The 25,790-nt window shown below is 42.6% G+C and overlaps 1 protein-coding gene across 2 annotated transcripts; it reads left to right on the forward strand.

The window, feature by feature from the left end:
- Positions 1-1,159: 1,159 nt before the first annotated feature.
- si:ch211-243j20.2 (uridine-cytidine kinase-like 1) lies at positions 1,160-25,790 on the forward strand. 2 transcript variants are annotated; one of them, XM_030771096.1, is made up of 15 exons: positions 1,160-1,248; positions 2,522-2,763; positions 4,178-4,284; positions 5,260-5,430; positions 7,532-7,603; positions 16,628-16,817; positions 17,146-17,207; positions 20,454-20,470; positions 22,048-22,146; positions 22,876-22,969; positions 23,219-23,281; positions 23,647-23,769; positions 24,223-24,330; positions 25,345-25,501; positions 25,714-25,790. In XM_030771096.1, the coding sequence occupies exons 1-15, from the start codon at positions 1,160-1,162 to the stop codon at positions 25,788-25,790; spliced, it is 1,671 nt and encodes a 556-aa protein (XP_030626956.1). The 2 variants fall into 2 exon arrangements, with proteins under 2 accessions (XP_030626956.1, XP_030626957.1); XM_030771097.1 differs by lacking the exon at positions 20,454-20,470 and adding an exon at positions 21,241-21,260 and having other exon boundaries at positions 2,567-2,763.

Consider the following 25,790-nt stretch of genomic DNA (forward strand, 5'->3'; position numbering starts at 1 on the left):
GGTCCTGTCCAGTTTCAATGTAAAGGCGAACGAACGGTCTGTAAAACGGTATTAAATTAGACAGCTGGTTAATTGAAAAGACTTTTCGTCCAAGCCATCTCCTTCAGAGGGAAATTAGAGAAATTCCTCTTTACACCAGGTCTGGATAAAATGAAAGGATTAAACTCGAGTTTTCATTACATTATTCCTCTGCAGCTTGAAGGGAATAGCTGCTGAACTTGGTAGAAGATGGGGTGGATTTGGTGCAGCGGCGAGGTCTCGGCTGCAAAAAATGGTTTAAAGGTAGCGACGCAAGTCCCGACGTAAATGGGAACTATGTTCTAAGATCCCGTATACCCACAGAGTCTGGAAAACGATTAGTAGCCTATGTGGTAGGCTAATTCTGAATGCAGAAACTATCTTTCGTGCAAGCGAATGCATTTGAGCCCTCCCTTTTCTGACAATTGGCGGTGTCAAAACGAGATAAATTAATCGCAAGAAAATCTTAGTATTAGTTCGGGATCGCATTCCAAGTTTCATTTCCGCTGTCACATGAATTGCCTGTAGGCTATGTGAAATTCCTTGGCTACTGCTACATTTGATTTATTGCACATTGGACAAAAACGTATATTGTGGCCAATCAAATTGCACTGATAGAGCATCCAAATAATTCTGGCTAGTGATGTTCTGTAGAGTATCTTTAATTTTTGGAAACTAGAGGAACAGAGCTTAAGTTCGTTGTCATATCTGAAACTGACATCAGCGCTTGGTATTTCAGGTAGATTTACTGACAGAGGGGATCAGAACATCACCATCAGGATAAATATTCAAATTTTGTATATTTGCTCTGCCCATTCAATTTTTACTGACCGTGTCTGAATGCTACTCCTGTAGAAGACATTTTTATAATATTAGTGCACTTTTTGCAAATATTTTGCATGTGCTTTATTCATAGGCAAATTTTACTTCAGAAGTTGGTGGGAAAGTGACAATACTTCATGCTAAATTTGGGATCCTGCATACTACATCTGACGAGAGAGAGAGAGAGAGAGAGGGAGAGAGATATAGAGAAGGTGAGAGAGACAGAGAGAGAAAGGGGGGGGGGGGGTGATGACGTAAACAGACTTCCGTGCATGTGTTTTTACGCGGCGGGTGCATACGAGTTCTGTGGAATGAAAACATGGCATTGACAACAAACCAAGCTGATGTTCAAATGCTGCAAAAAGAAGTGGGAGAAGAGGACGACCAATCAATGTCCAGATCAGACAGGTGAATTAGTTGGTCTCAGTGTTAATCAACCGAATGTTCAGATCATTTACAGTTTCGGTGTGAAGCAGAGCTGAGTACAGGAGCTAGCTGAGATTGCTAACTGTCATACTGTTAAGATAGCTTGGGCTAGCCATTGCAGCTTGTGGCTGAATTTTATCCTACTATAAATCAAACTAACAGAAGTTTTTAGTAGCAGTATTATTTCTGGGAAATTGTTAGCTATTGTATCTGCCCTCACAAGCAGAACAGTTTAGGGTTTAAATATAATGAATGTTAATACTAAGTGTGGCTGCATCTCACTATTGCGCGCCATGAATGTTGGCTAGCTCGCTACTCATTGCCTGTCGTGGGATGTCAGGACTAAACAGTGTAGCATTATTGAATGTTCATTATTTTTCCTAGTAATCAAAATAGAATTTCATACGCACAGCGATTGTAATTTACGGAAAGTCAGCAAACGGGGAGATAACCAGCAAGTGAACAATTGCTTGGTCGTGTTCACAGAATTGTGAGATCTGTGTCAGCTAGCGTGGTGGATTCTGTCTGTCTCTACTTATGCCCTGTAAGTCTCTACAGCCTGACTGACTTACACTGACGCTGTAAAAGATTGGTTTAGCTTATTCATTTCACTGCTGCCCTTGGACTGGACGCAGCTTTACAGTTTCTGGCTGAACAGCTGCGTTGCATTTTTTTCATGTATTCAGAGGCGTCTACCGGTTATTGTAAGCATCCTGATAAGCAACATGGCCGGAGATCCGTTTGGGGATGCGTTTAGTCTGGTCTAGGCCTCAGAGGCTGAGGCTCCTTCAGCGATTTGACGACAGTAGGCTGTTCAGTGTCCGGCCATGTGATGATGGTCTTACTCAGACGAGGGTCCAGGTTTGACTGTGCAGCCGTGTGGTTTCCTGGAGAGGAAACACAGCTTTGTTCCCTCTCCCTCACTCACACGGACATGAAACCCCAGTATGAGCGGCTGGCTCAAGGGATTTTCAGAGACCCTGAATTCCCGCTCTGTGCTCTGCTGGACAGCTCTAAATAATGACATTGCTCAGATCACATTGGGCCAATCATGAGATTACAAGGCATGTCTGATGGCACTGTGGACACTGATGGCAGACACAACCTTTATACCATCAATTTATGAAAAGAAAAGCAGGTTACCACAGAGATGTCCCTCTAAAACATTTCTAAAGGCAGTTAGGTTTAGGTTATGAATCTAATAATCATGCACTGAGCAGTGATTGCACAGTTGTATGATAGTGTAACAGAGAAGGAAGGAAACAAAGATTCATTATTCTGTCTCAACCTTTAGTGGCAGTGGGGAGGATTCTCTCGATGGCCTTCTGAGACACCGGTGCCCTCTGACCCCCTCGCTGTCGCCACGTAAACGCACAACCAGCCAAAGCAAAACGGAGCCACCTCTCCTCAGGACCAACAAGCGGACCATCTACACGGCAGGGCGCCCGCCCTGGTACAATGTGACTGGCACCACCTTCAAAGAGGCTTTTGTTATTGGTAGGATGTTCCCTTCTATGAATACTAGGCCATACTGGTAGACTATGGTTCATTTAGATTCTCTGTGTGGAGGAATGGATATTTTGGGTTTGCATTTGGTGTGTGTGTGTCTATACTGTGTTTGTCATTGTTAGATTTTCTTGTAGGGTTTTTTATGTCACCAAGCCTCTGTTACAAAGTGACAGTTGTAAGATTCCATCTATATGAATTGCATATAGCGACACCCCAGTGTGTGCATAGGTACTTGGAGATGTGTGTGTGTTAGGTTATGGCAGCTTAAGGCCTTTGTCTAGTCATACTGTGCAGCCCTGCTGCTTCACAGAGAGAGCTCTGTTACCATTATTATGCAGTATGTTACCCTCAGTTGGACTTTCTGATGGGCTACAATTTCACACCTGGATGTGCTCCGCTCGATTCTTCCCGTAAAAAGAAACTAGTCCAGTTGACTTTCCCCAGCTCTCATCCGACCTGCGGACATGAGAGTAAACCCACCCGAGTGGAATGATCTTCCTACAGCAGGGGCCACACACACACACGCACACGCACACGCACACACACTCTCAGGGAGAGGGGGATGAGGAACAGAGAGAGGAAAGATTGAAAGGATACGTAAAAGAAGTATAGTCTTGTTTTGGCCGTGTGGCGGCAGGAGGCTCTTGACTGCTCCCATATTTCATTTTTATGTTTTGTATGTGCTACTCCTGAGTGGCCTTTTTTACCGGATCTAGTTATTAATCTATTTGCTTTTCAGAAAACAACTGTCGATCTTTATTGTGCAGAGCAGTGTTTCACATTCTTTTGCTTAGACAGCATTTTATGACAGCATTTTAGTTTAGTTTTCATGTTTTTTTTTGTTACAATTCACACTCTTGAGGGCATAAGCAGTTGAAGCTTAGATATGTTTTAGTGGAAGGTACCTTTCTTTTTGTGTTAGTCTCTCTTGTCAGATGTATCGACAGCATCGTTTAGACTGGAGTGTGGCAGAACCTCTTTGGCACATACAGTCATGGCAGCCGTGGTACACATTCCCTGTTTGAGTTATGAGTGAAGGAAAAGCGCACAGTTGTGCGGTTTTCTGGCAGTTCTCCTGATATAGATTTTGTCACATGAGCTTTTCATAGTTGTCTGAGAGGACTTGTTTCCCCATCTTAATGATCATGTAAAAAAGAAACTCAGTCCAGAGAAGGCTAAGCTGTGTGTTCAGAGAAGGCTAAGCTGTGTGTTCAGTGAAGGCTACGCTGTGTGTTCAGTGAAGGCTAAGCTGTGTGTTCAGCGAAGGCTACGCTGTGTGTTCAGAGAAGGCTAAGCTGTGTGTTCAGTGAAGGCTAAGCTGTGTGTTCAGAGAAGGCTAAGCTGTGTGTTCAGTGTTTTTTTAACTCTTCAAATGCTTTAATGTGCTGATTTTGTTTTGTAGGTTTGTGTGGAGGCAGTGCCTCTGGGAAGACGACTGTGGCCAATAAGATCATTGAGGCCCTGGATGTGCCATGGGTGGTGCTTCTCTCTATGGATTCTTTCTACAAGGTAAAGCTGTGACTGAACAAGACTGCTCAGGCTAAACCAGTGAATGTGACTAAAGAAAATCAAATGTCAGTGTCACCAAGATGAGTTCTAACAGTTTTAAGCCCAGTTTTCTCATTAACTGGATTGCTGCTTTACCCTCAATGTTCAGAGTTTTTGACACCCCACCGCCCTCTCCTGTATGTAGCCTATGGTCTCTCAATTTTTTCTTTTCTGTCTGCCTTTTCAGCCATTATCCTCTAAACACACAGATAAATGAATTTGTATGGACAAAATTAAAGATAAATCATTTGGCATTCTCACAGTTTTTTAGAGGAATGCTGTGTTAAACTCTGAGAGCACACAACAGTGTTTAGGGACCAGCAACATTTCTCTGTCTCTCCCTGACCTTTTCTGCCCCCCTCCAATGCCTCCGCAAATGTTAGCTGACCTGTGTGGCATGAGAGAGCCTGCGAAGGCCACTGAGTATTCACAGAAAGTTCTGTGAGTAGTTCTGTGAGTCACGACAAAGCATGGCCATCTGAGATGCATTTGCTCCTCATCCCCGGAGAGTGTGGTCATTAATCTGTGTTTCGCACCGTAATTGCCAAACCTCTACCCAGTTAACAGTTTAATGAAATAATTTGTGTAAATCATGCTAGCGGTTACCCTGAAAGCCAGAATTACTGGTGCCTAAGTGTTTATTCACTTACCATCAGTGCTCTGTCCAGTTTCCCAACATTACAAAAAAAACAGTGTGATGTGTGGTGTCCTGATGGTGGTTAATCTTTGAGACTTGATCAGTCAGAAGGGCTCCCCTTTAAATTGAGCTTCAAGCATGTTTTTTTGAAATTTTGGTGACCTCCGCAGATCTGTGGTGATGGACAGGTCTAGGTGACTAATGTGCAGAGAGCTGGGCTCACTGGCTCTGGGAGAAGGGAGTTTTCTGTGGCTGTCCCATCTTTTGCTCATGCTGTTGTGTGTCTTTACTGTGAGCAGGTGTTGACCAAAGAGGAACAGGAGCTTGCTGCCAGGAATGAGTACAACTTTGATCATCCTGATGCCTTTGATTTTGAGCTCCTGGTAACGGTGCTGAGGAAACTGAAAAAAGGCAAAAGCATCAAAGTGCCAGTTTATGATTTCACCACCCACAGTCGCCGCAAGGAGTGGGTAAGTCTCTCTCTCTCTGTCTCTCTCCCTCTCTCTCTGTCTCTCTCTAAAGACATTTCTGTCTGTACAGCTTAGTGTGTATATTTATCAAACAGTGCATCAGAGGAGTTGTTGTTCTCATAATTATATTGGAATGGGAAAACACTCCACACATACAAAACTCACATTCAGACACACACATAGACACACTCACACATAATTTTCTCTGGAAATACTTGTTTCGTAGACTGTGGTTTTCCCATTATATCCATGCTCTAAATTCTCTCAAAAAACTTACCAGAGAGTGAATATCAAACAAATCAAATTATCCTTGGTTGCATGTGAGGAGTTTAAATTGGACTTGGCCGTTAAAATGTGCCTCACATGCCAAGCTAACTGTTGCTTTTATGCGATCAAGTGCAAATGCAATTTCATGGTTGAGAGAAATGAAGCAGTTAGTTGAATCCCACGAAATGGGTGGTAATTCAAAGCCGATTTTACGATTGTTTCTGTTATTAATATAATGACGCCCTTAGATGGCAGGCAGGCGAGTGTTCAAGGCTCAGGTGTGTTTACGGTGGAGTGTAATAGTAAGCAGTGTTAGTGACTGAGGCATGGATCAGCCACTGCACCTTCCCGCTCTGGACCTAAGCTCTCCTCAGAATCCATGTGGGTCCTCCAGAAAACTGAAGGAGTTGTGAATGGGGAGTTATACAGGGGAACTGAAGGATGTGTGAATGGGGAGTAATATAGGAGAACTGTGTGTAAATGTTGTTGTGAACAGGGCTCTCTGGCTATGAGAGCAGGAGCACACACGGTAGGGGATCGATACTAAAGTGGTCTATCCATGGGCAGTGGTCCATTATGCTTGTGGGTATTCCTTAATGGGATTGTGACACCATCAAAGCATCTCTGCTGTCTCCCTGACAAGCACCTCAGAGTAAGATGTGGGTAACATCTGATGATCCCTAACTCATGAAGTTTACTCTAGTGGGAAGGGAAATTTACAAAGAGTTCAAATTCAAAGCACAGTCAAGTCTGGGAATTTAAAACCCCTAAAGCAAAACACATTGAAGTTTGTTCTTGGGCCTAAGTATCTATCTTCAGGGAGGCATTAGTGATAAATATATTTTTTTTTTCTTAACACATAACAAAACTCTGCGGCCGTGGTGTGTTCCAGGAAGCAGTGTAAAGTGGAATGTGTCGGGAGAGAAGCAGTGTAAAGTGGAATGTGTCGGGAGAGAAGCAGTGTAAAGTGGAATGTGTCGGGAGAGAAGCAGTGTAAAGTGGAATGTGTTGGGAGAGAAGCAGTGTAAAGTGGAATGTGTTGGGAGAGGAGCAGTGAGGTGAGCAGAGATAATGAGTAGCTGTGTGACTCACCTGTGAATTGGAAAGAAGGAGAATCCATAGCCAATAAGATTCCACACAGACAGTTCAAGTCCTCTTTGTGGTCACTCTGCACCCAGATGATCTCACTGACATCTGGCATGTGTTTGGAATAACGCTGGTTTAACACAAAGATGATATGGAGCAAATTAAACTGTAATCCGTTGCCGCAGCGGAAAGTGTTAAAGCCTGTTCTCTAGCTCTGATTATCTGTAGCGTTAAGGAGCAGAGCCATGACTCGCGGCCCTTTTAAAGCGATCCCGGGGAGACTGCCTCCTGAGACAAATCTCATTATGTGCTATCAGTGAGCTGCACTCCTCAGTAATTACAGGAAACAAGGCCCCTGGATAGAGACAATAAATCAGCGAGAACGCCCACCCTGCTGAGGGGGCTTGGCCAGTAAACACTCAGTTTAATTTTAAAGTACTTACTGACAGGTTTGGTCTACAGCCTGTCTGTTATCAGTTATCACACGTGCATTATTGTAAACAATGAAATGCTGAAACAAAGAGTAAAAAAATATTTTTTAAAAACAGGAATGAATAATGTATTTATATTTGAAATATAGTAACGCTGTTATTTAATAATAAAAATACTTCTAATAAATAATGACCTGTAAATGGGGTGTGTGGTATTTTCCAGTTCCTGATACCCACTTTGTAATTGTAATAATACCCAACTGTAATGATACCCAGTGATATCCTGATCGCTCCTACGTGTCTGCTTTCCTCCACAGAAAACGGTCTATGGAGCCAATGTTGTTATTTTTGAGGGAATTTTGGCATTTGCCAACAAGGAACTTTTAAAGGTGAGTACTTTGGTTCTTTGCATCGGTGAAAACGGAGGAGAAAATACAGGGCTGACTCTGTCCATCCTTTGCTTCAGTTAATGTGAACATGAGGTTACTGTAAGGGAGGCACTGAGGCAGCCACGTGAGACGGGGAAGCAGAGAGAGAGGACAGACAGTGTATGTAGAACATGGGGGGGAACTCCGGACAGAGAAAAAGTGAGAGAGAGGGGCAAATGAGGAGAGGAAGAGGCAGACAAATTTGGAAAAGAGGAGGCAGGATAGAGGAAAAAGAATCATCAGTAGATCAGAAATGAAAAAATGTGGCGTAGGCAGGATGTTATAAAAATGAGAGATATATATGTCAGCACACCATTAGAATGAGTGAGAATTGGAGACTATAGGAGAGGTAGAATGCTTGGTTAGGGTAATAAATAAATGGTTACCTTTAGGGCTTCCCCCTGAAAGTCGACAAATCGATTCATCTGTCGGAGACCCGTCAGTCGACTGAGATTCTTCAAGTCGAGCAGTGTTGTTTTTTTTTTTTTTTGTCGTCAGTCAGTGTGCATTACAGTAACAGGATAAGACAGATACAAGCTTACAGAAATGCACAGGGATAACATTTCAGTCAGAAATTATAAATAAGGGGAATCATAGATATATTTTACATTCTAGGAGGGCTAACTAGTGCGCGTGACAACAAATCCATGTGACAACATGCACTGGTGGTTAACTGATGAGATAAGCGGCAAACCTGAGGTGGAGTGGTTGGTACACTAGGCTAACTATAACCATGTCTCAGAGGAAGTCTTAAATAGGTCGTCATTTCAAACTTTTGAAGGACAGCCCTTACAAAGTTAAATGCAAACTCTGTATGCAAGAATCCGCTTATCATTCAGCAACACTGAGCATGGCAAACCACTTGAAAGAGGTAAGTTGCATAGCTAGGGGGCCATCGAAAAAGAGACTGAAGACAAACGTTTGCTTTTTCACCTCAAGGACTTTAAATCTTAAATTGCAAGTGTTTAATTTGTTTATTCATTCGTTTACACTTATGATCTATTTATTATGTTGAAAGAGAAGTACAGTAGCCTAATAAGCCTATTATGCTCAAGACAAGAAGTTATTGTTTCATAACGGGCAATGCAGTGAATTTATTTTAAACTGTTCTGTTTATTCATTTTGGCTACACATTATTTTTAATGTTTAAAGTAATAAAAAAATTAGGCTATAAGAGCTTGATTTAAACAGAAATACATGTGTGCTGCCTGTGTCATTATTCTGACCAATCCATATGGTAACCAGACATTATATGTCAGCAATTCAAAGGATCACCACCCTGACGCGGTCGGGGGGGGCTTGCATGCCTCGGGGACTCCTAGAGCTATGCCAGTGGGAGCTGAGTCTCCTGGTAGGGTCACCCAAACTGAACAGGTCGAAGGGTAGAGGCCACACGAAGAACGATCCTCTGGTCCTCCAGGTTGGGGGTTGGGCACATGGCTAACAACCCAGTCCCGTTAAAAAAGCCTTGTTACAAAAACAGCAACAGAAGATTGTAACACTACTGTGTGGAACGGGCTTCTCGAGTCATCGAAAGATACTTGTATGAATGGCAGTAGTGAAAACTGCAAGGAAGCTACTGACAGGAAAATGGAAGTCCTGAACACCAAATACAAGACCAGGATCGGTTTCTGGAATGTCCGAACCATGTACGAGACAGGGAAACTAGCCCAAGTAACATCTGAAATGAGACGCTACAACCTGCACGTGCTTGGCATCGGTGAGAGAAGATGGATAGGATCTGGCAGACATAAGACCAATACAGGAGAGAGAGTAGTTAACTCAGATAGGGATGACAATAAACATCATGAAGGGGTAGCTATCATCGTCAAGAAAGGAACTGAGAAATATCTGATGGAATGGAAACCTGTCCACAGCAGACTTATGAAGGTAAGAATGAGAGGGAAGCACATCAACACCACCATCATCCAGTGTTATGCCCCAAAAAATGACAGTGATGAAGAAAAAGAAGATGCATTTTATGAACAACTGCAAACAGAGTTAGAACGGACACCAAGATAGGACTTGAAAATTGTAATGGGTGATCTGAACGCAAAAGTTAGGAACAATAACACAAACTACGATAGAGCGATGGGGAGTGAGGGCTGTGGAATCATGAACGATAATGGAAAATGGCTGCTGGAGCTTTGTACCACCCATGACTTCATCATCGGAGGAACACTGCGACATCCACAAGTTGACCTGGTGTTCCCCCCCATGGAAGAGACAAAAATCAGATTGAACACCTGATGATCAGTGGCTCCTGGAGACGATCACTCCTGGATGTCCGAGTGAGGCGGGGAGCCGATGTCAGCAGTGACCACCACCTGGTAACAGCAGCACTGAAACTCAAACTGAGGAGAACAGGGCGAAAAGCAATAGGATACCAACAATTCGATGTGGGGAGACTGCGTGACCCCAGAGTGAAAAGTGCTTTCATCCTGCAGCTGAGGAACAGGTTTGAAGCTCTGACGGGCATTAAAGAAGACAACCCACAAAGAGATCCAGATCCCGACAAATTTAACAACAAATGGGAACAAATCAGAACAGCATACTCCCAAAGTAGCGAAGCCTGTCTAGGAAAAACAAAACATAAGAAAAGGAAGGATTGGATTACATCTGACACGTGGCAATCCATTGAAAACAGGAGAGTGCTGAAGAAAAAGGTCACGGAAGCCATGTCTGAGAGGCTGCAGGAGAGATACAAAACACAGTACAAAGAAGCAGACCGAAAAGTGAAGAGGAAGGTAAGAGCAGACGAGAGGATTACCGACAAAATCTGCGGAAAGTATCACGGAACCATCGATGTGCCGATCACAGACAAACAGGGACGACTTCTTACATCTGAAGCAGAAATATTGGCTTGATGGGCAGAACACCTCAGTGAAATCCTCAACAGACCGACACCAACAGTAGAGGCTGACATACAAGAAGCAGAGACCGACCTGGATGTTGACATTGAACCACCAGAGAAAGAAGAAATCATCTCCGTTATCAAATCCCTCAGGAATGGAAAAACTCCTGGGTAGGATAATCTGAATGCAGAATTGTTGAAGGCAGACCCAGAACTGGCAGCTACAGCACTCCAACCACTCTTCACAGCCATATGGAAGAGGAGGGAGATACCTGACGACTGGACAAAAGGCATCATTGTGAAGATTCCAAAGAAAGGTGCCCTGAGCAACTGTAACAACTGGCGTGGCATCACCCTTTTGTCTATCCCCAGCAAAATCATTGCCAAAATTATAACACAACGAATATCAAACGCAATAGACAACCAGCTTAGGAAAGAACAAGCAGGGTTCTGGAAAGGTAGATGATGTGCTGATCAAACATTCACCCTACGTAACATCACTGAGCACTGCACAGAGTGGCAGAGGCAACTTTATGTCAGCTTTGTGGATTTTGAGAAGGCCTTTGACAGTATCCACAGAGAACGTCTATGGCGCATACTTCGTACATATGGGATCCCACAACAGATTGTCCATCTCATCAAGAGTTTTTATGCCAACTTAACGTGCCAGGTTGGAAACAATTGACACAGTTTTGCAGTCAAGACGGGAGTGAGGCAAGGTTGTGTGATGTCTGCACTACTTTTCAACCTGATCATGGACTTGGTAATGAGAAGAACCACTGAAGACCAACCAGGAGGCATCAGATGGACTCTCTTCTCATCACTGGAAGATCTGGACTTCGCTGACGACGTGGCTTTGGTCTCACACACACATCAGCATATGCAGGAGAAAACCTCTCATCTCAGCACCTTTGCACAGCAAGTAGGCCTGAAGATCAACCAGAAGAAAATGGAATTAATGATGCTGAACATCTCTAATCCCTCACCACTCCAAGTAGATGGAACAAACCTACCCACAACTGAGGAGTTCACCTACCTAGGCAGCATTGTCAGACATGATGGAGGAGCAGGCAGTGACATCATGAGCCGACTGAGCAAGGCCAGAAACACCTTACAAAAGCTAAACATCTGGAGGTCAGCCCAGTACAGCACCAACGCTAAGCTGAGACTGTACCAGAGCTGCGTCCTGCCCACCCTGTTATACGGGTCTGAATGTTGGAGAATGACAAAGTGATCTCCACAAGCTGTCAACCTTCCACACAAAAAACCTGTGGAAAATACTGTGAATATTTTGGCCCAGTACCATCCTCAGCCAACATCTACTCAGCTGGTGCAAACAAGAAAACGTGGCCACCATCATTATGAGAAGACATTGGAAATGGATTGGACATGTCATCCGAAAAGAGCAGGATAGCATCATCTGAACTGCCCTTAACTGGACACCAGACGGAAAACGAAAAAGAGACCGACCCAAGAATACATGACGTCGGACAGTGGAAAGAGAGCTGGAGACCCTGCACTACACCTGGGGTACTATAAAGACACTGGCCCAGAACAAACAGGAGTGGCAATCCTTTGTTGCTGCCCTACATGCCAAAGGCTGAAACTCATGCTAATGCATTCACTGATTGCCAGATAGTCTATATGTAAAAAAATTGGTCGAATATTCATATTGAACAGCCAAATTCGATTCGACTGACAAAATTCTGAGTCGGGTACAGCCCTAGTTACCTTGTTCTGCTATGCTGTGCTTACACTGGCTCAGTTATAGAGCTAAAAAGGAAAGAGAGGACCTCTTTAGACTCAACGAGATGGGCAGTATCTGTTGTGCAGTGGGGTCCTCCTGGTTTATAAACTGACTAGTGGAAATCAAACACATTTCCCTCCTGCTGTAGGGTTTGTATTATATTTCTTTTTATCACATTAAGCGGAGAAAGCCTGCGGGAATTTGCAGATAACACAAAGAAAAGCATTCTGGGCTTCTCTTTTCTAAGGCTGCTTTAAAATAGTCGACTGGGTCATGGTTGCATGTGTTGGGTGCCCCCTCTGGGTGTTTTATCTCTAGAGTCTCTGTGGGGTGTGATTAATGACTGTAGCCGAGCAGAGAGACAGCGGAGCGTCTGATTTAATACAGAGCTGCTGTGGTCTGCCTGCCTCTTTCAGCCCAAGTCTCCTCCATTCTCACACATTTCTCATCTGCCTGCTGTCAGCCCAGGCGTTCCACACACAGTTACAGGTCAGGGTTTCCGTTAGCCAGTAATTACCGTTTTTTTTTTTTTGCCCTGGTAAAATTGATAAAAAACTGACAAATGAAAAACTTGCTAGTCATAATGTCCGGTAATAATGCTCATGCAAATGGTATGAGAGTGACGCGGCTTATGCGCATAGCGAGCTGCAAAGACACAGTGGACATGTTTGATTTCACATTGGCAGTAGAGGGCTTTGTTGCAGTGAAAAAAAGAAGAAAATGAAATATTACCTGGTGGCCTATAGGCTACATTTCATCCCAAGAAGGCCTTGCCTTTTTTTTTAAACAGGTTACAGATGTTACAGGTTACAGATGTTTCATAATAGCCTACATCTTAGCAGCTAATGTTGAGATTTTGCTCAATCATTACTGTTCGTTTTGCTTAATCATTACTGATCATTAAATAGTCAAACTGATTTGAGGTTGTTGTCATTCTTTCGTCAACCTAGGTGTACATTACATTTGCATTTGTAACATAGACTGTTATTGAAATGTGACCGGTAGTTTCAAATTTGTCCAGTAAAATAAATTCTTTCCGAACACCGGACTACCAAGAAGAAATCCTAGCGGGAACATCTTCACAGGTATCTGCCTGGTCTATTCAAACTGTCACTACTGCAGGCAGGACAGAGTTGAACGTAGCTGTGTGAAGTGAGACACTCGAATGATCAATCTGAAATTGAGGAAGCAGGAGGGAGTGCAATCTTTTGTTTCATTCCTAAACACTCAGCTTTGTTTGACCTTTCATTATCTTCTGTGACACACAGTATGTCAGAGGAGTGCTCATTTAGCGGAGCATCCATCCAAATAAACTATAGGTTTTCTGGGGTTTTTTTTTTTTTGGTTTCAAATAAATTGGTTGTTTTTACTGTGGTACTGCTGGTAAGTATGTCTTTTAATCTGGATAAAAGACTTCTCTTTGAAACTGTACAGATAAGGAATATCCAGCCGACTTTTTCCTCAATCGGAAAATGAGGAATGAGTGGCAGTATTTCCCAGTCTTGCCTTCTCCACTTGCCTTGGGATGTAGTCCTTTGAGTAGATGCTGTTTATGTGGGATCGCTGTGATTGTTCTGCCTTTGTGTGCCTGGATCAATGTAAGCACAGCAGTGGACAGAAATCCATACAAATTAAAAACACAGTAATTGGATTTGTGTGCATCGGCAAAACGATAGTGCTTAAAGTGAGTTACGATTTCACGGGCACATGGGCTGCATTGGGCACAGGGGGGCACACTAATGCATTGGAGACGCCCACAATTCTGTCCAATTGCGAAATGGATCTGATTTTCAAATGCCCTTCTCTGCTTTTCTGTCAGAGCGAGTTGTTTAAATACTGCAGAGAAACTGCAGAAATGGGTATTTCTGAAGGCCAGTCTATGAACAGCAAGCTCATCTCTCACAGCAGTAGTCGTGCGAGAGAGAAAGATGAAAAATGGATATGCCATAAAGCATTATCTACTTCTCTGAGACCTTCCACTATCTGTGTGTGTGTGACCCCCTGCTCTTCCTCTCTCTCACAGACACCCACACAGACACACACATGCTCTGCCTTTACACACAGTTTTATGATGACAGGTTTGCTTCTGCAGCTCTTTGTGGAGGGTGTGTGTGTGTGTGTGTCATTTGCTGTTTTGCGGCCATCTCGTTGACTCTCTGAATAATGTCTGCTCTCACCGTCAGCATCATCTGTGCAGCGTGTTTTTGGGTGGTCTGTGTCATGCCTCTACATTACATGACAGCCATTGATTTGACTTTTCTCCTGCTCAGACGGCTCTTTAAAAACGACTTCTCATTCTGAGGGAACGGCTGTGATGATGCTCAGCACACAGGAGTAGTCGTCAAGACTAGTAGTCCATAGCCGTTTTATCATACTCATTGTGAGAAAGGGTTAAATAGTGTCTGTGCTGAGCTTGGTAATTCAAGCAAAAGAGTTAAAATAGGGGCTTAGTATATACATTCACTGAGCACTTTATTAGGAACACCTCCACACCTGCTAATTCATACAATTATCTAATCAGCCAATCGTGTGGCAGCAGTGCAAAGCGTAAAATCATGCAGTTACGGGTCAGGAGCCTCAGTTAATGTTCACATCAACCATCAGAATGGGGAAAAATGTGATCTCAGTGATTTCGACCGTGGCATGATTGCTAGTGCCAGACAGGCTGGTTTGAGTATCTCTGTAACTGCTGATCTCCTGGGATTTTTGCATACAACCGTGTCAAGACTTTACTCAGAATGGTGCGAAAAACAAAAAACATCCAGTGAGCAGCAGTTCTATGGACAGAAACGCCTTGTTGATGAGAGAGGTCAAAGGAGAATGGCCAGACTGGTTCAAGCAGGTACCACTAGTAACCACTCGATTGTGATGAGCAGAAAAGCATCTCAGAATGCACAACACGTTGAACCTTGAGGTGGATTGGCTACAACAGCAGAAGACTACGTTGGGTTCCACTTCTGTCAGCCAAGAACAGAAAGCTGCGGCTGTAGTGGGCACACTCACTAAAACTGGACACTTGAGGACTGAAAGAACATAGCCTGGTCTGATGAATCTCGATTTCTGCTGAGGCACACAGATGGTAGAGTCAGAATTTGGCGCCAACACCATGAATCCTTGGACCCAACCTGCCTTGTGTCAACCGTCCAGGCTGTTGGTGGTGGTGGTGGTGGTGTAATGTAGGAAATGTTTTCTTGGCACACTTTGGGCTCATTAATACCAATCAATCATCGCTTGAATTCCACAACCTATTTGAATATTGCTGCTGACCATGTCCATCTCTTCATAGTCACAATTTACCCATCCTATAATGGCTACTTACAGCATGAGAATGCACCATGTCACAAAGCAAATGTCGTCTCAAACTGGTTTCATGAACATGACAACGAGTTCAGTGTTCTTCAGTGGCCTTCCCAGTCACTGGATCTGAATCCAGTAGAACACCTCTGGGATATGGTAGAACAGGAGATTCGCAGCGTGAATGTGCAGCTAACAAATCTGCATTAACTGTGCTATGCAATCTTGTCAACATGGATCAGAATCTCAAAGGAACGTTACAAAGAGTTGATAGTGTTTTGAGAGCAAAGGGAGGTCCTACCCAGTGTTAGTATAGTGTTCCTAATAAAGTGCTCAGTGCTCAGTATATATATATATATATATATATATATATATATATATGTATGTATGTATGTATATATATATATATATATATATATATATATATATATATATATGTATGTATGTATGTATGTATGTGTATATGTATGTATATATATATATATATGTATGTATGTATGTATGTGTATATATATATATATATATATGTATGTATGTATGTGTGTATATATATATATATATATATATATATATATATGTATGTGTATATATATATATATATATATATGTATATATATATATGTATGTATATGTATATGTGTGTGTGTGTGTGTATGTATGCATGAATTGACACCCGTGTCAGGTGTGCATTCTGTGCTTATGTTTTGTTTTGTCTGTGGAGATATACATTTTAAAACTTGTTTTGCTGTGATTGAAATAAATTTAATGGACCTTCACCATAGAGTTTAAAAATCCAGAGGGCACACCATACACTAAGATAAAGCAGGACTGCAGGAGATTGTTTAGGGTGACTAGGTGGGCAAGAGTAGGGAGGAAATGCACATGGTATCCTTCTTAAGATTTTTGTTTTCTGCAGTCCAAATGGCAGAAAGTTCAATGTCGCCACCTGTTGGCACCAGTGTATGCTTGACAGAGAATGCGCCTGTTATATCAGCAGCTCTTGTTCACACCAGTTTAAATCCTAAAACAGAAGGCTGTTTGGCCTGAATGAGCATGTTGATTTGATCTTCATACATATCTGTGTGAGCAGCTGCTGGACATGAAGGTGTTTGTGGACACTGACTCAGACATTCGTCTGGTACGGCGGCTGAGGAGGGACATAACAGAGCGTTGCCGTGACATCGTGGGCGTCATTAAACAGTACAATAAGTTTGTCAAGCCTGCGTTTGAGCAGTACATCGAACCAACTGTACAGGTAGCGGACATCGTTGTCCCCAGAGGTGGGTATTGAATAAAGCTGGGTTTTAAAGAGTTTTAGTTGGATATTCTCATGTAGACCAGTCTGAATAGGGCTTATCTGAGGCAAGAGACATATTAACTGCTTTTAGAATCTGGTTTGTCACTGTGGTTATGCTGCTGACAAAACACCTCCTTATTGCAATGGGAGAAATACGACAGGAATTTTATATTTTATGGATTAACAACATTTTGACGGCATAACTGTTTATTACTGGAGTGTTAAATTGATTTAATGTAAGTATCTGTTTAATTGTATGTATAGTTTTGTCTCGTGATTTTCTGTTATCTGATAATGTGTGTGTGTTTCAGGAGGAGAGAATTTTGTGGCATTGGATCTGATTGTACAGCATGTTCATAGTCAGCTGGAAAAGGTATGTGACAGTAAACCTGTACTTCCACTGAGCTTGGGTGTGCCTCAGGAATGGTTCTCCATAGCTAGAGCCATTAGGCGCTTTCGGACCGAACAGTTGTAGGGTCTCATTTGATAGGAACTACCCCCTGGGGAGCTTCCCCTAGAACTACATATGTTCTAGGGCTTTTTTTCCCTGTTTGCAATCGCACCGCCAGTAGGAACGCTGAAGTGACGTAAGCCGGCCGACGGTATAGCAGCTAAGAGCTGTTGTTTACGACTAACCAGGATAGCTGTACATTTTTAAGTACAAATTTAATGACTTTTAAGACCTTTTAAATACCTCCAAAAGGAAAAAAATACCATTACTGCGGGAAAAGAAATCGACATATTAGACTACAGTATACACAATTAATGAGTTTTATTGAATTTGAATGGCAGAAATATTGAGTGCGCATTAGATAACCTATAACTGCCTTCTCATTAACGAAAATAAAACTGTATGGCGATAGACCCAGTCCAATGGAAGAAAAAATGTCCCCCTGCATTTACCACCGCAGTAGCAGTGAATGACTCGATGGGCATAGTACTTTTCGGGTGCTAGCATAGCGCTTGTGCCTGACACTTGCTCGCAGCATTGTGTGTGTTTTTTTTCTGGATAAACTGGATAAACACATTCTTATTTTATGTTAAAATGCGGATCACAGCTGCACAAGTGGACAGGCAAGCACCTACCGAAGCGGATTGTACGCTACCTCTTCAATGTACAAATAGACATTAGATGTTGCAGAAATGGTCATTGTTGGGGGTTATAAAATACTGGTAAAATAAAACACAAAAACCATGTCTCCCCTCCCACAATTCCAGACATTTTAAGACATTTTTAGACATGAATAACAAAAACTAAATGTAAGACGTTCTAAAACTTTATATTTTGCACGGATCTGTAAAAATGGTGGTTGCAATCATCGTATACCTGCGTCTGGACCAATGGCTGTACACCTAAGTCACAAGGTTCCTATTGCGCTGCGAAAGTACCTACCCCGAAGTAGGAGCTAAAAAAGCCCCATAAAACGTCGTTCTAAGAACTATGATCGTTCTAAATTCCTGCGGTGCGAACACGTGAAAAAGGAGGTACTTTCTCCAACACTTCTAAGAACTATGGAAAAGTTCCTCCGGTGCGAAAGCGCCTATTAAAACCACTGATCAAGCACGGGACTGTCACTTCCTGAAACTGGCTAATGAACATCCACTGCATGTAGCCCAGTGATTTAGAGTCTTAAGGTGCTTTTAGCACAGTTAGATTTCACAGTCGTGTTTTTATGTGTACCTCCTGGCCACATCTCAGCAGAACCCTCACATTCACTCATGTGATTTAACCAGAACCCGTGTGATTTAACCAGAACCTGTGTGATTTAACCCGACCAGAGTATAATAGTCAGTGTGTGATCTGCCCTTTCGAACTGAACTAGATGTAAACATACAGCGTAACTTTTCAGAGCAGAGGTGAACATCTGTCTCTGTTGATGTGTGAGCTATCCTGCAGGAGGCTGCCATAGCCTTCAAGGCGTCTCTGGGACTGTGATCTGTTGAGTCCTGTGTGTTTGTGTAGCATTTAAAACAAGGTCTGCCTGTTCAGAGGGATGTTTACCCACCAACACACAGCTAGTGTGGTACTGAGACAGACTAGCTCGAGTCATTAGCTTAGCCTTTTTATTCTTTCAAAAACAGGTGCTAAAATAATTTAATAAAATCATTTTATAAATATAATAATTTAATTAAAAACAATTTAATATAAAAAATAAAATGTGAAGATCTTTTTTTGTTCTCCCCCTCAGTAGAAAATTGGGACCTGTAAGGTACAGTCTCCATTTGAGCACTTCTGAAGGGTTTAAAGTCATCCTATCACAGGATATATGGTAGGAGGCGCCGCAGAGGTCACTGTGGGGTTTTTTTTCTTCCATTTTGGACCCTGCGTATCATGGTCCTCTCACAGTCAGCCTTTTCCCTGGCAGTCCCTTATAGTTCTCAGAGAAGTCACAGCTGTAGGGCCACATTCATCCTGATTCATCACAATGGGCAGTGTAAGCCAGCATCTGTCATCCTTCAGGAGGACACAGAATGACCCCATAAACATGCACGCTCATGTCCTATTTAATGGTAACCAGTTCTCTTTGGAAGAGAGAGAGATTGACACTTGATTTATGTGTGTGTTACACACACACACACTTTCACACATTGCTTTGGGATACTAAAAAGTTCTTCTCTAATAAAATCTTTTTCAGTGCCCCAGTGGGGTGAATTAAAAGTCATGAATTATGTTCAGATGGACAGTGTGACCCACTGTCCTTCTGCACTCAGTCGAAATGAAGAACTATGACTGTTTAAGGCTAATGAGGCATGACTTAAAAAAAAAAAAAAAGAGAGAGAGAGTGATGAAGGCCTAAACATGGAGGAACAGTACTGTTCAGACTAAACCAAAACAGTTGCGCTGGTGTCTGTGCCTAACAGATTAGCACTGACAAAGTTTAATATCGCGTTGCTGGGTTATGTTCAGTAACAAGTGCAGAACATGTACGTCCAAAAGTCGTTTAATTTTTTTCTACTTAAAGACGTCCTCTAAAGAGCCTTTTTGAAATTAAAACAAATGTAAATGCCCTTTAAGCCTGTTGTAATTTCATCAGATTGTAACTGATCAGAGATTTTCTGTCCAGAGATTGAACACTGACAAATGCATTGTTCTCTGTCTGTAGGATTCAGTAAATAGTTATGAAAGCCAGCCATGACACACGGCCAACCCACTTTAACCATATATTATTAACCAAGACTATTCCTACAGTATTGGAAAACAGAATGAGACCCCGTTTTTCTAAAGAGAGGCTTTTTTAATCGTCTTCTCTAATTGTATCTGAAGCCCAGTCCCGGCCCTGCACGTGCATAGTAAAGATTATTAAAGCACTTGCAGCCGGTGCCATTTTATGTTGGAATGGTAGAAATATGAGATGCAATACGCTGGAACGTGGGAAATGTATAACATATATGATCATATCAGTTTCAATGGAGGGTAGATGATTCATGGTAAAATGATTGTGAATTTCATGATCTCATAAAAGGGGGGGAAGAGCTTTAGTGTTTGAATGGCTTTTTTTCCACTGGATGTCTCATTTCATGCTTTTCTCCCCCCCTCTCTTTGTGTGTTTGTAATGAAATACTTGGTAAACCCGTGTCCCCCACCTCACCCCTGCCACATGCACTCTAACTGCCCCAGCGTGAAATCACCGTGAGGTACGACTGCCAATTTCCCACCAACCTCAATCCAACTCTCCTATTCATCTCCTCTTTCTCCTTTTCATCTCACATTCTTCCCTTGTATTCATACATATGCCAGAAAAAGAGCAGGGGACAAAAGGATCAGTTCAGTCAGGCTCTCCTGTCTTAGAAACTCAAGGCACACCATTCTGCAGAGTAAAGATCAGTTTGGTTGAGTTCTCGGGTGCAAATTCATGTGTTTGTGCTGGGTCACTATTGGGCTAAAGTGAAACCTTCAATTAAATCAGTAATTGTTACAAAAATCCACCTGGCTGTACTCCTCCATTTGTCTTTAACTCTGATGTTTTTTTTCTATCACTAACACAGGTACTAGGGATGTGTCAGTGATTTGGCCAAGCTCAAAAGTGATCTTTTGGCATATACGTTTTTTTTTGTTGTTGTTGTTGTGTCTTGTTTTTGTCTTAAAATTCTGCAGTGGAAGCATGATCATATTGCAATTCCTTCATTTTAATTAGTCACTTAGGCAAGATCTGGCTACTTCACATTGATGTGATTTGATAAGTCTTTATTTAGACAGGGAGGGAGAGATCCATGATTTCAGCACCACTGACACATCTCTCAGAACCTGACTTGAGGCTTGCGTGTGCTTAGAGGGTCCCTGTCTGTGTCCGTCTCTGTGGCTCTGAGCTCTAATCAGGATGTGTTCTCTCTTTCCCTCTTTTTCCCCTCTTTTCTCTGTCTTTTTCATCACGTCTCTTTCAACGATTATCTGTCGCCTACTCAAGAGGAAGCTGCGTTGGGATATGTGAGGATAAATTCCTGCCTCTGTCTGCCTTTTGTCTGTCTCCATCATGTCCTCTACCCTCTCTTCTCACTTTTATATGCTTATTTTCTTGTTTGTTCATTTTTTTCTTGGAGCTCTTTCTCAAATTATCTCCCTTTCAGTGTTTAATATTTGATGTTTTTCTGCATAGTTAATTTCCTTCTCACCAGTTGTTTCCATTTGTCTCACCCAGTCCCCTGTCTGAGTTGATTATATAATCTTCGTTTGTATAGTCAAAGACAGTCTGGTCTGGAGGGCATGGTTTAAGCTTTGTCAGGGCTGACAACAGCAATAAAAGAAAAACTGTTTGAATCAATGAAATCAAAACAGTAATGTTTCTGTTCTCTTTGTGAGTGGTTTGGTTTTTCTTTGTAAGTCAATTTGAGTAGATGTTCATGAGAGTTTAGTTTTATGTCAATCATTGTGATGTCCAGAGTCTCAAACTGATATTTCAGTATTCAGTATATGCAGTTCAGGTTAATTGGATGATAAGCTCATGCTAAAAGCATTATTTTGGACAAAGCGAATAAAGAAATCCCAGATACCAGCAGGCTCTCTTTTGGCAGCATTGTTGTAAGACCCAACATATGAAGTCCTGTCTGTTTAACTTTGGCTATACACATCTCTGTGATGGATTCAAAGCTTCACCAAGCCAAATGTCAAAGCTTAAACACACCTGCTCTTTATGTGAATGAATTAGTCTGTTTGTTATTTGGTGTGACCACTGTTTGAGAGAGGCTTCATTTTAGTCTCGTCCTGTGCCGTGTAGGTCTGCCCTGGCGTCGGCTCATCAGGGTCAACCCTTACCAAAGACTCTCAGTGTGATGGAGAGCACCCCTCAAGTACGAGGAATGCACACTATCATCAGGTATGGCCCTTACTGCTGCCCTCACAAAACACACTACAGTCAGATATGACCCTCACCATGTCCTCACAAAACACACTACAGTCAGATATGACCCTCACCATGTCCTCACAAAACACACTACAGTCAGATATGACCCTCACCATGTCCTCACAAAACACACTACAGTCCGATATGACCCTCACCATGTCCTCACAAAACACACTACAGTCAGATATGACCCTCACCATGTCCTCACAAAACACACTACAGTCAGATATGGCCCTCACCGTGTCCTCACAAAACACACTACAGTCAGATATGGCCCTCACCGTGTCCTCACAAAACACACTACAGTCAGATATGACCCTCACCATGTCCTCACAAAACACACTACAGTCAGATATAGCCCTCAACATATCCTAACAAAACACCACACTAACCATCATTTTCAGTGAGTTAACTGTGTTTGTGATTTGTGTGGCTCATTTGGCAGGAAGTCGTCTACGTCTTTTGTGGGTGGCTGAGAAGTTCTGGGTGTGTGTACGTGTGCATGTGTGTGTGTATGTGCTTGAGTGTATTTCTGTGTCTCCATGTAATTCAAGTGCAGACAAGTGTATTTGTGATGATTGAGTTGCTGTCCTCCATCCAGTCGCTGTCTCAGGTTGGATCATCCCTCTGACTGTTTTTAATGAACACACGCTCAGCTCCACCAGCCATAAATCAGTCGTTTTTGTGTCTCTTCTCCCACAGGAATAAGGACACTAATCGGGACGAGTTTATTTTCTACTCAAAGAGATTAATGAGGCTACTTATTGAACATGCCCTGTCCTTCCTGCCCCTGAAGGTGAGAGCCCAGTAGTGCATGCCTGCCTCTTCAGTCTCCAGGCCTGTATAATCCAGCCAGGCTCTGGGACAGCACAGGCCTGTGTCATCCAGTCAGACAGCACAGGGCAAAGCCTGACTGTCCAAGCTTGGTCACAATAATTTTATTTCTGTGATTTCTTTTCTTTCTGAATGATTGCGTTTATAGCCTTGTAATTAGTAATTAATTAAAAGCTTCTGTCTTTTCATTTTTCATTTTCCTCTCCCCCAGTCTGTGTCAGTGGAGACTCCACAAGGATCTATTTATGAAGGGAAGAGACTCAGTGGCAAGAGGGTAAATGTGTCACTAGCATTTGGACCGTGTGTACTTATCAGTGTAATGTAGAATGTTTTCATCGAGGTGTGGTCCCATTATTTCATGCGTTAGCAAAAATGATATTGGCTCAAGTGAAAGTAAAGATTAATGGAGGAGTAGATTTTACGTGACAATTGTTATCAGACTGCATAGTTTATATTGATTAGATTTTTGGCGATGTGCTGGTTGAACGGTTCGAGAACAAGGCTAATAATTAGTGTGCTATAGCCTGTTTTTTCTGCTTCTCATTTCACTCATTCACTTTTTTATTTCCGTTTATATTTAACTGTTGTGCGTGTTTGTGTATGTGTACGTGCTGCTGACTGTGTGTCTGTTGTGTGTAGATCACAGGTGTGTCCATCCTGCGTGCAGGCGAGACCATGGAGCAGGCCTTGATGGCCGTTTGCAAAGACATTCGTCTAGGAAAGATTCTCATTCAGACCAATCACGACACAGGAGAGCCTGAGGTAACACAGCTTGAAGTTTTCCACGCCCCCTTTTGACCTTTACTGCATCGACATCAACCTCAGAAGAATTCTCACTCAGACTGCGTTGTTTCAGAGTCTGCAGACTAGATCATCTTTACTGAATACAGATAGAGTCTGGGTTCCCCTGAGAAAAACTCCTAGTACACTGTGTCCTTACTCTCAGGGCCTCCAGTTGTGTCCTTCTCTTAGCTTAGTCTCCAATTCCCTAAAGCAGCGTGGTCTGCTCAGTGTCTCTGCATGATCAGTACTATTTTAAACATGCACTGAGAGAAAACACAGGCTGACACATTACACACTGTATCATACAGATTCAGTCAGGTATAGTCTCACACTGGACTCTCTGCGGCAGTTGTCTCTGGTCTGTGATTTGTGTCTAATCTGAGTAATCTCTTATTTGTCTCATGGTTATCTGGTGCTCTGGCTTTAACTCAGCTCCATTACCTGCGCTTGCCAAAGGACATCAGTGAAGATTACGTCATCCTGATGGACAGCACCGTGTCCACTGGTGCCGCAGCTCTCATGGCCGTCCGGGTTTTACTGGTCAGTAGACCAACCAGCTATATCAGTACACTTTTTACAACAATTTGTAAAATTGTCAGTGCATAAAATGATCAGTGTTTTCACACACGTGGCATGTCTGAAAGCACGTGGTCACACATTTAGATCGATGTACTGTAAAGGAATCAAGAAGGCCCAAAGCAGAGAGGAATATTAGATCCTTTTGCAGGTTGGTAAATTATACGTAATTTTTAAATGCTGAAGTACATGGATCCTTTCCCATGAAAGTGTTTAAGAAGTATTCAGCATTTCCAGCCTCTGCCAGAAAAAAAAAAATCAAATTTCATAATGTGAAATGATGATTGATTAACCTTAATTACTCTAACTAACAGTCATCTTGCAGCCATTAAATCATGCTTGTGTAGTGATGTAAGTATGCATGAAGCAACTATCAGCACCAGATCTGACCAACAAGAATGGAGTAATGAGTAATGCAGTGGAGTAATGTGAATAATGCTTGTAGTGATGTGAAATGCAGAAATGAGAGCTCAACTGTATGTCTACAAAACGCATGCAGGCCTTGGACCACTGTGTCATCTGTGAGGTTAATGAGAGAAGAGATAAGAGAAGAGGAGAGCAGCTCTAGGTTTGAGCAGGGTTTCTGAAAATGCTGAGGGCTGCATAGTGAGAAAAGCAAACAGCTCAAGTTTGATGCGTCTAATGTAGGAAAACAGATAATGAAATGGAGGAGATAGAAGGCTCCACTCCTCTGGAGTATGTTTGCTTTCCAAGATAAGTGGACATTCATCTGCAGTTCCTCTGTCCCTCTCCACTGATAAAGCATCTCAGAGCCTGGTTTGAACTTCGTACAGCGTAGTCTGAGGACGGAGTCTGGACAGTGGATGATATTGTGGCCTTTAGAAATAGCCCTGGGTGTCATGTGGCAGTGAGAGGGTTTCTGCATGCACACATCTACTGTTTGAGAATACGTCAGTGTAAGATCATTTTTGAATAATCTTATGGGAAATAATTAACATGAGTTCCACTCGTCTACAGGACCACGACGTTCCAGAGGATAAGATCTTCCTGCTGTCTCTGCTCATGGCAGAGATGGGCGTGCATTCCGTAGCCTATGCTTTCCCCAAAGTCCGCATCATTACCACGGCCGTGGACAAGAAGGTCAACGATGAGTTTCACATCATTCCAGGAATCGGTCAGTGCTCTGCGGTCTCTCACACACAATACGTCTGTAGTACTCAGATATATTTAAAGCATATATTCACACACATAGATGTGTTGCAGAAACACTGAAACACTTTGCTTTCCCCGTGCTTTTGCAGTTTTCCTTCCCAATAGGCTCACCAGCTGCCCAGCAGAGTCTGCAGTGTGTGTGATTGTTTGAAATCAGAGTTGTATGTTTTGTAGGTAATTTTGGGGACCGATACTTTGGGACAGATGCACCTTCAGACAGGTATGAGAGTGACGAGGGAATGGACTACTGA

The sequence above is a fragment of the Chanos chanos genome, chromosome 4 (genome assembly GCF_902362185.1).
Source record: "Chanos chanos chromosome 4, fChaCha1.1, whole genome shotgun sequence".
Classification (NCBI taxonomy): Eukaryota; Metazoa; Chordata; class Actinopteri; order Gonorynchiformes; family Chanidae; genus Chanos; species Chanos chanos.

Bases quoted from the DNA above. Each gene is read 5' to 3' on its own strand.
- si:ch211-243j20.2 (XM_030771096.1), top strand. From the start codon at position 1,160: ATGGCATTGACAACAAACCAAGCTGATGTTCAAATGCTGCAAAAAGAA. The intron at 1,249-2,521 runs GTGAATTAGTTG...GTAACAGAGAAG, and splicing joins TCAATGTCCAGATCAGACAG to GAAGGAAACAAAGATTCATT. The intron at 23,282-23,646 runs GTAAATGTGTCA...TGTTGTGTGTAG, and splicing joins AGAGACTCAGTGGCAAGAGG to ATCACAGGTGTGTCCATCCT.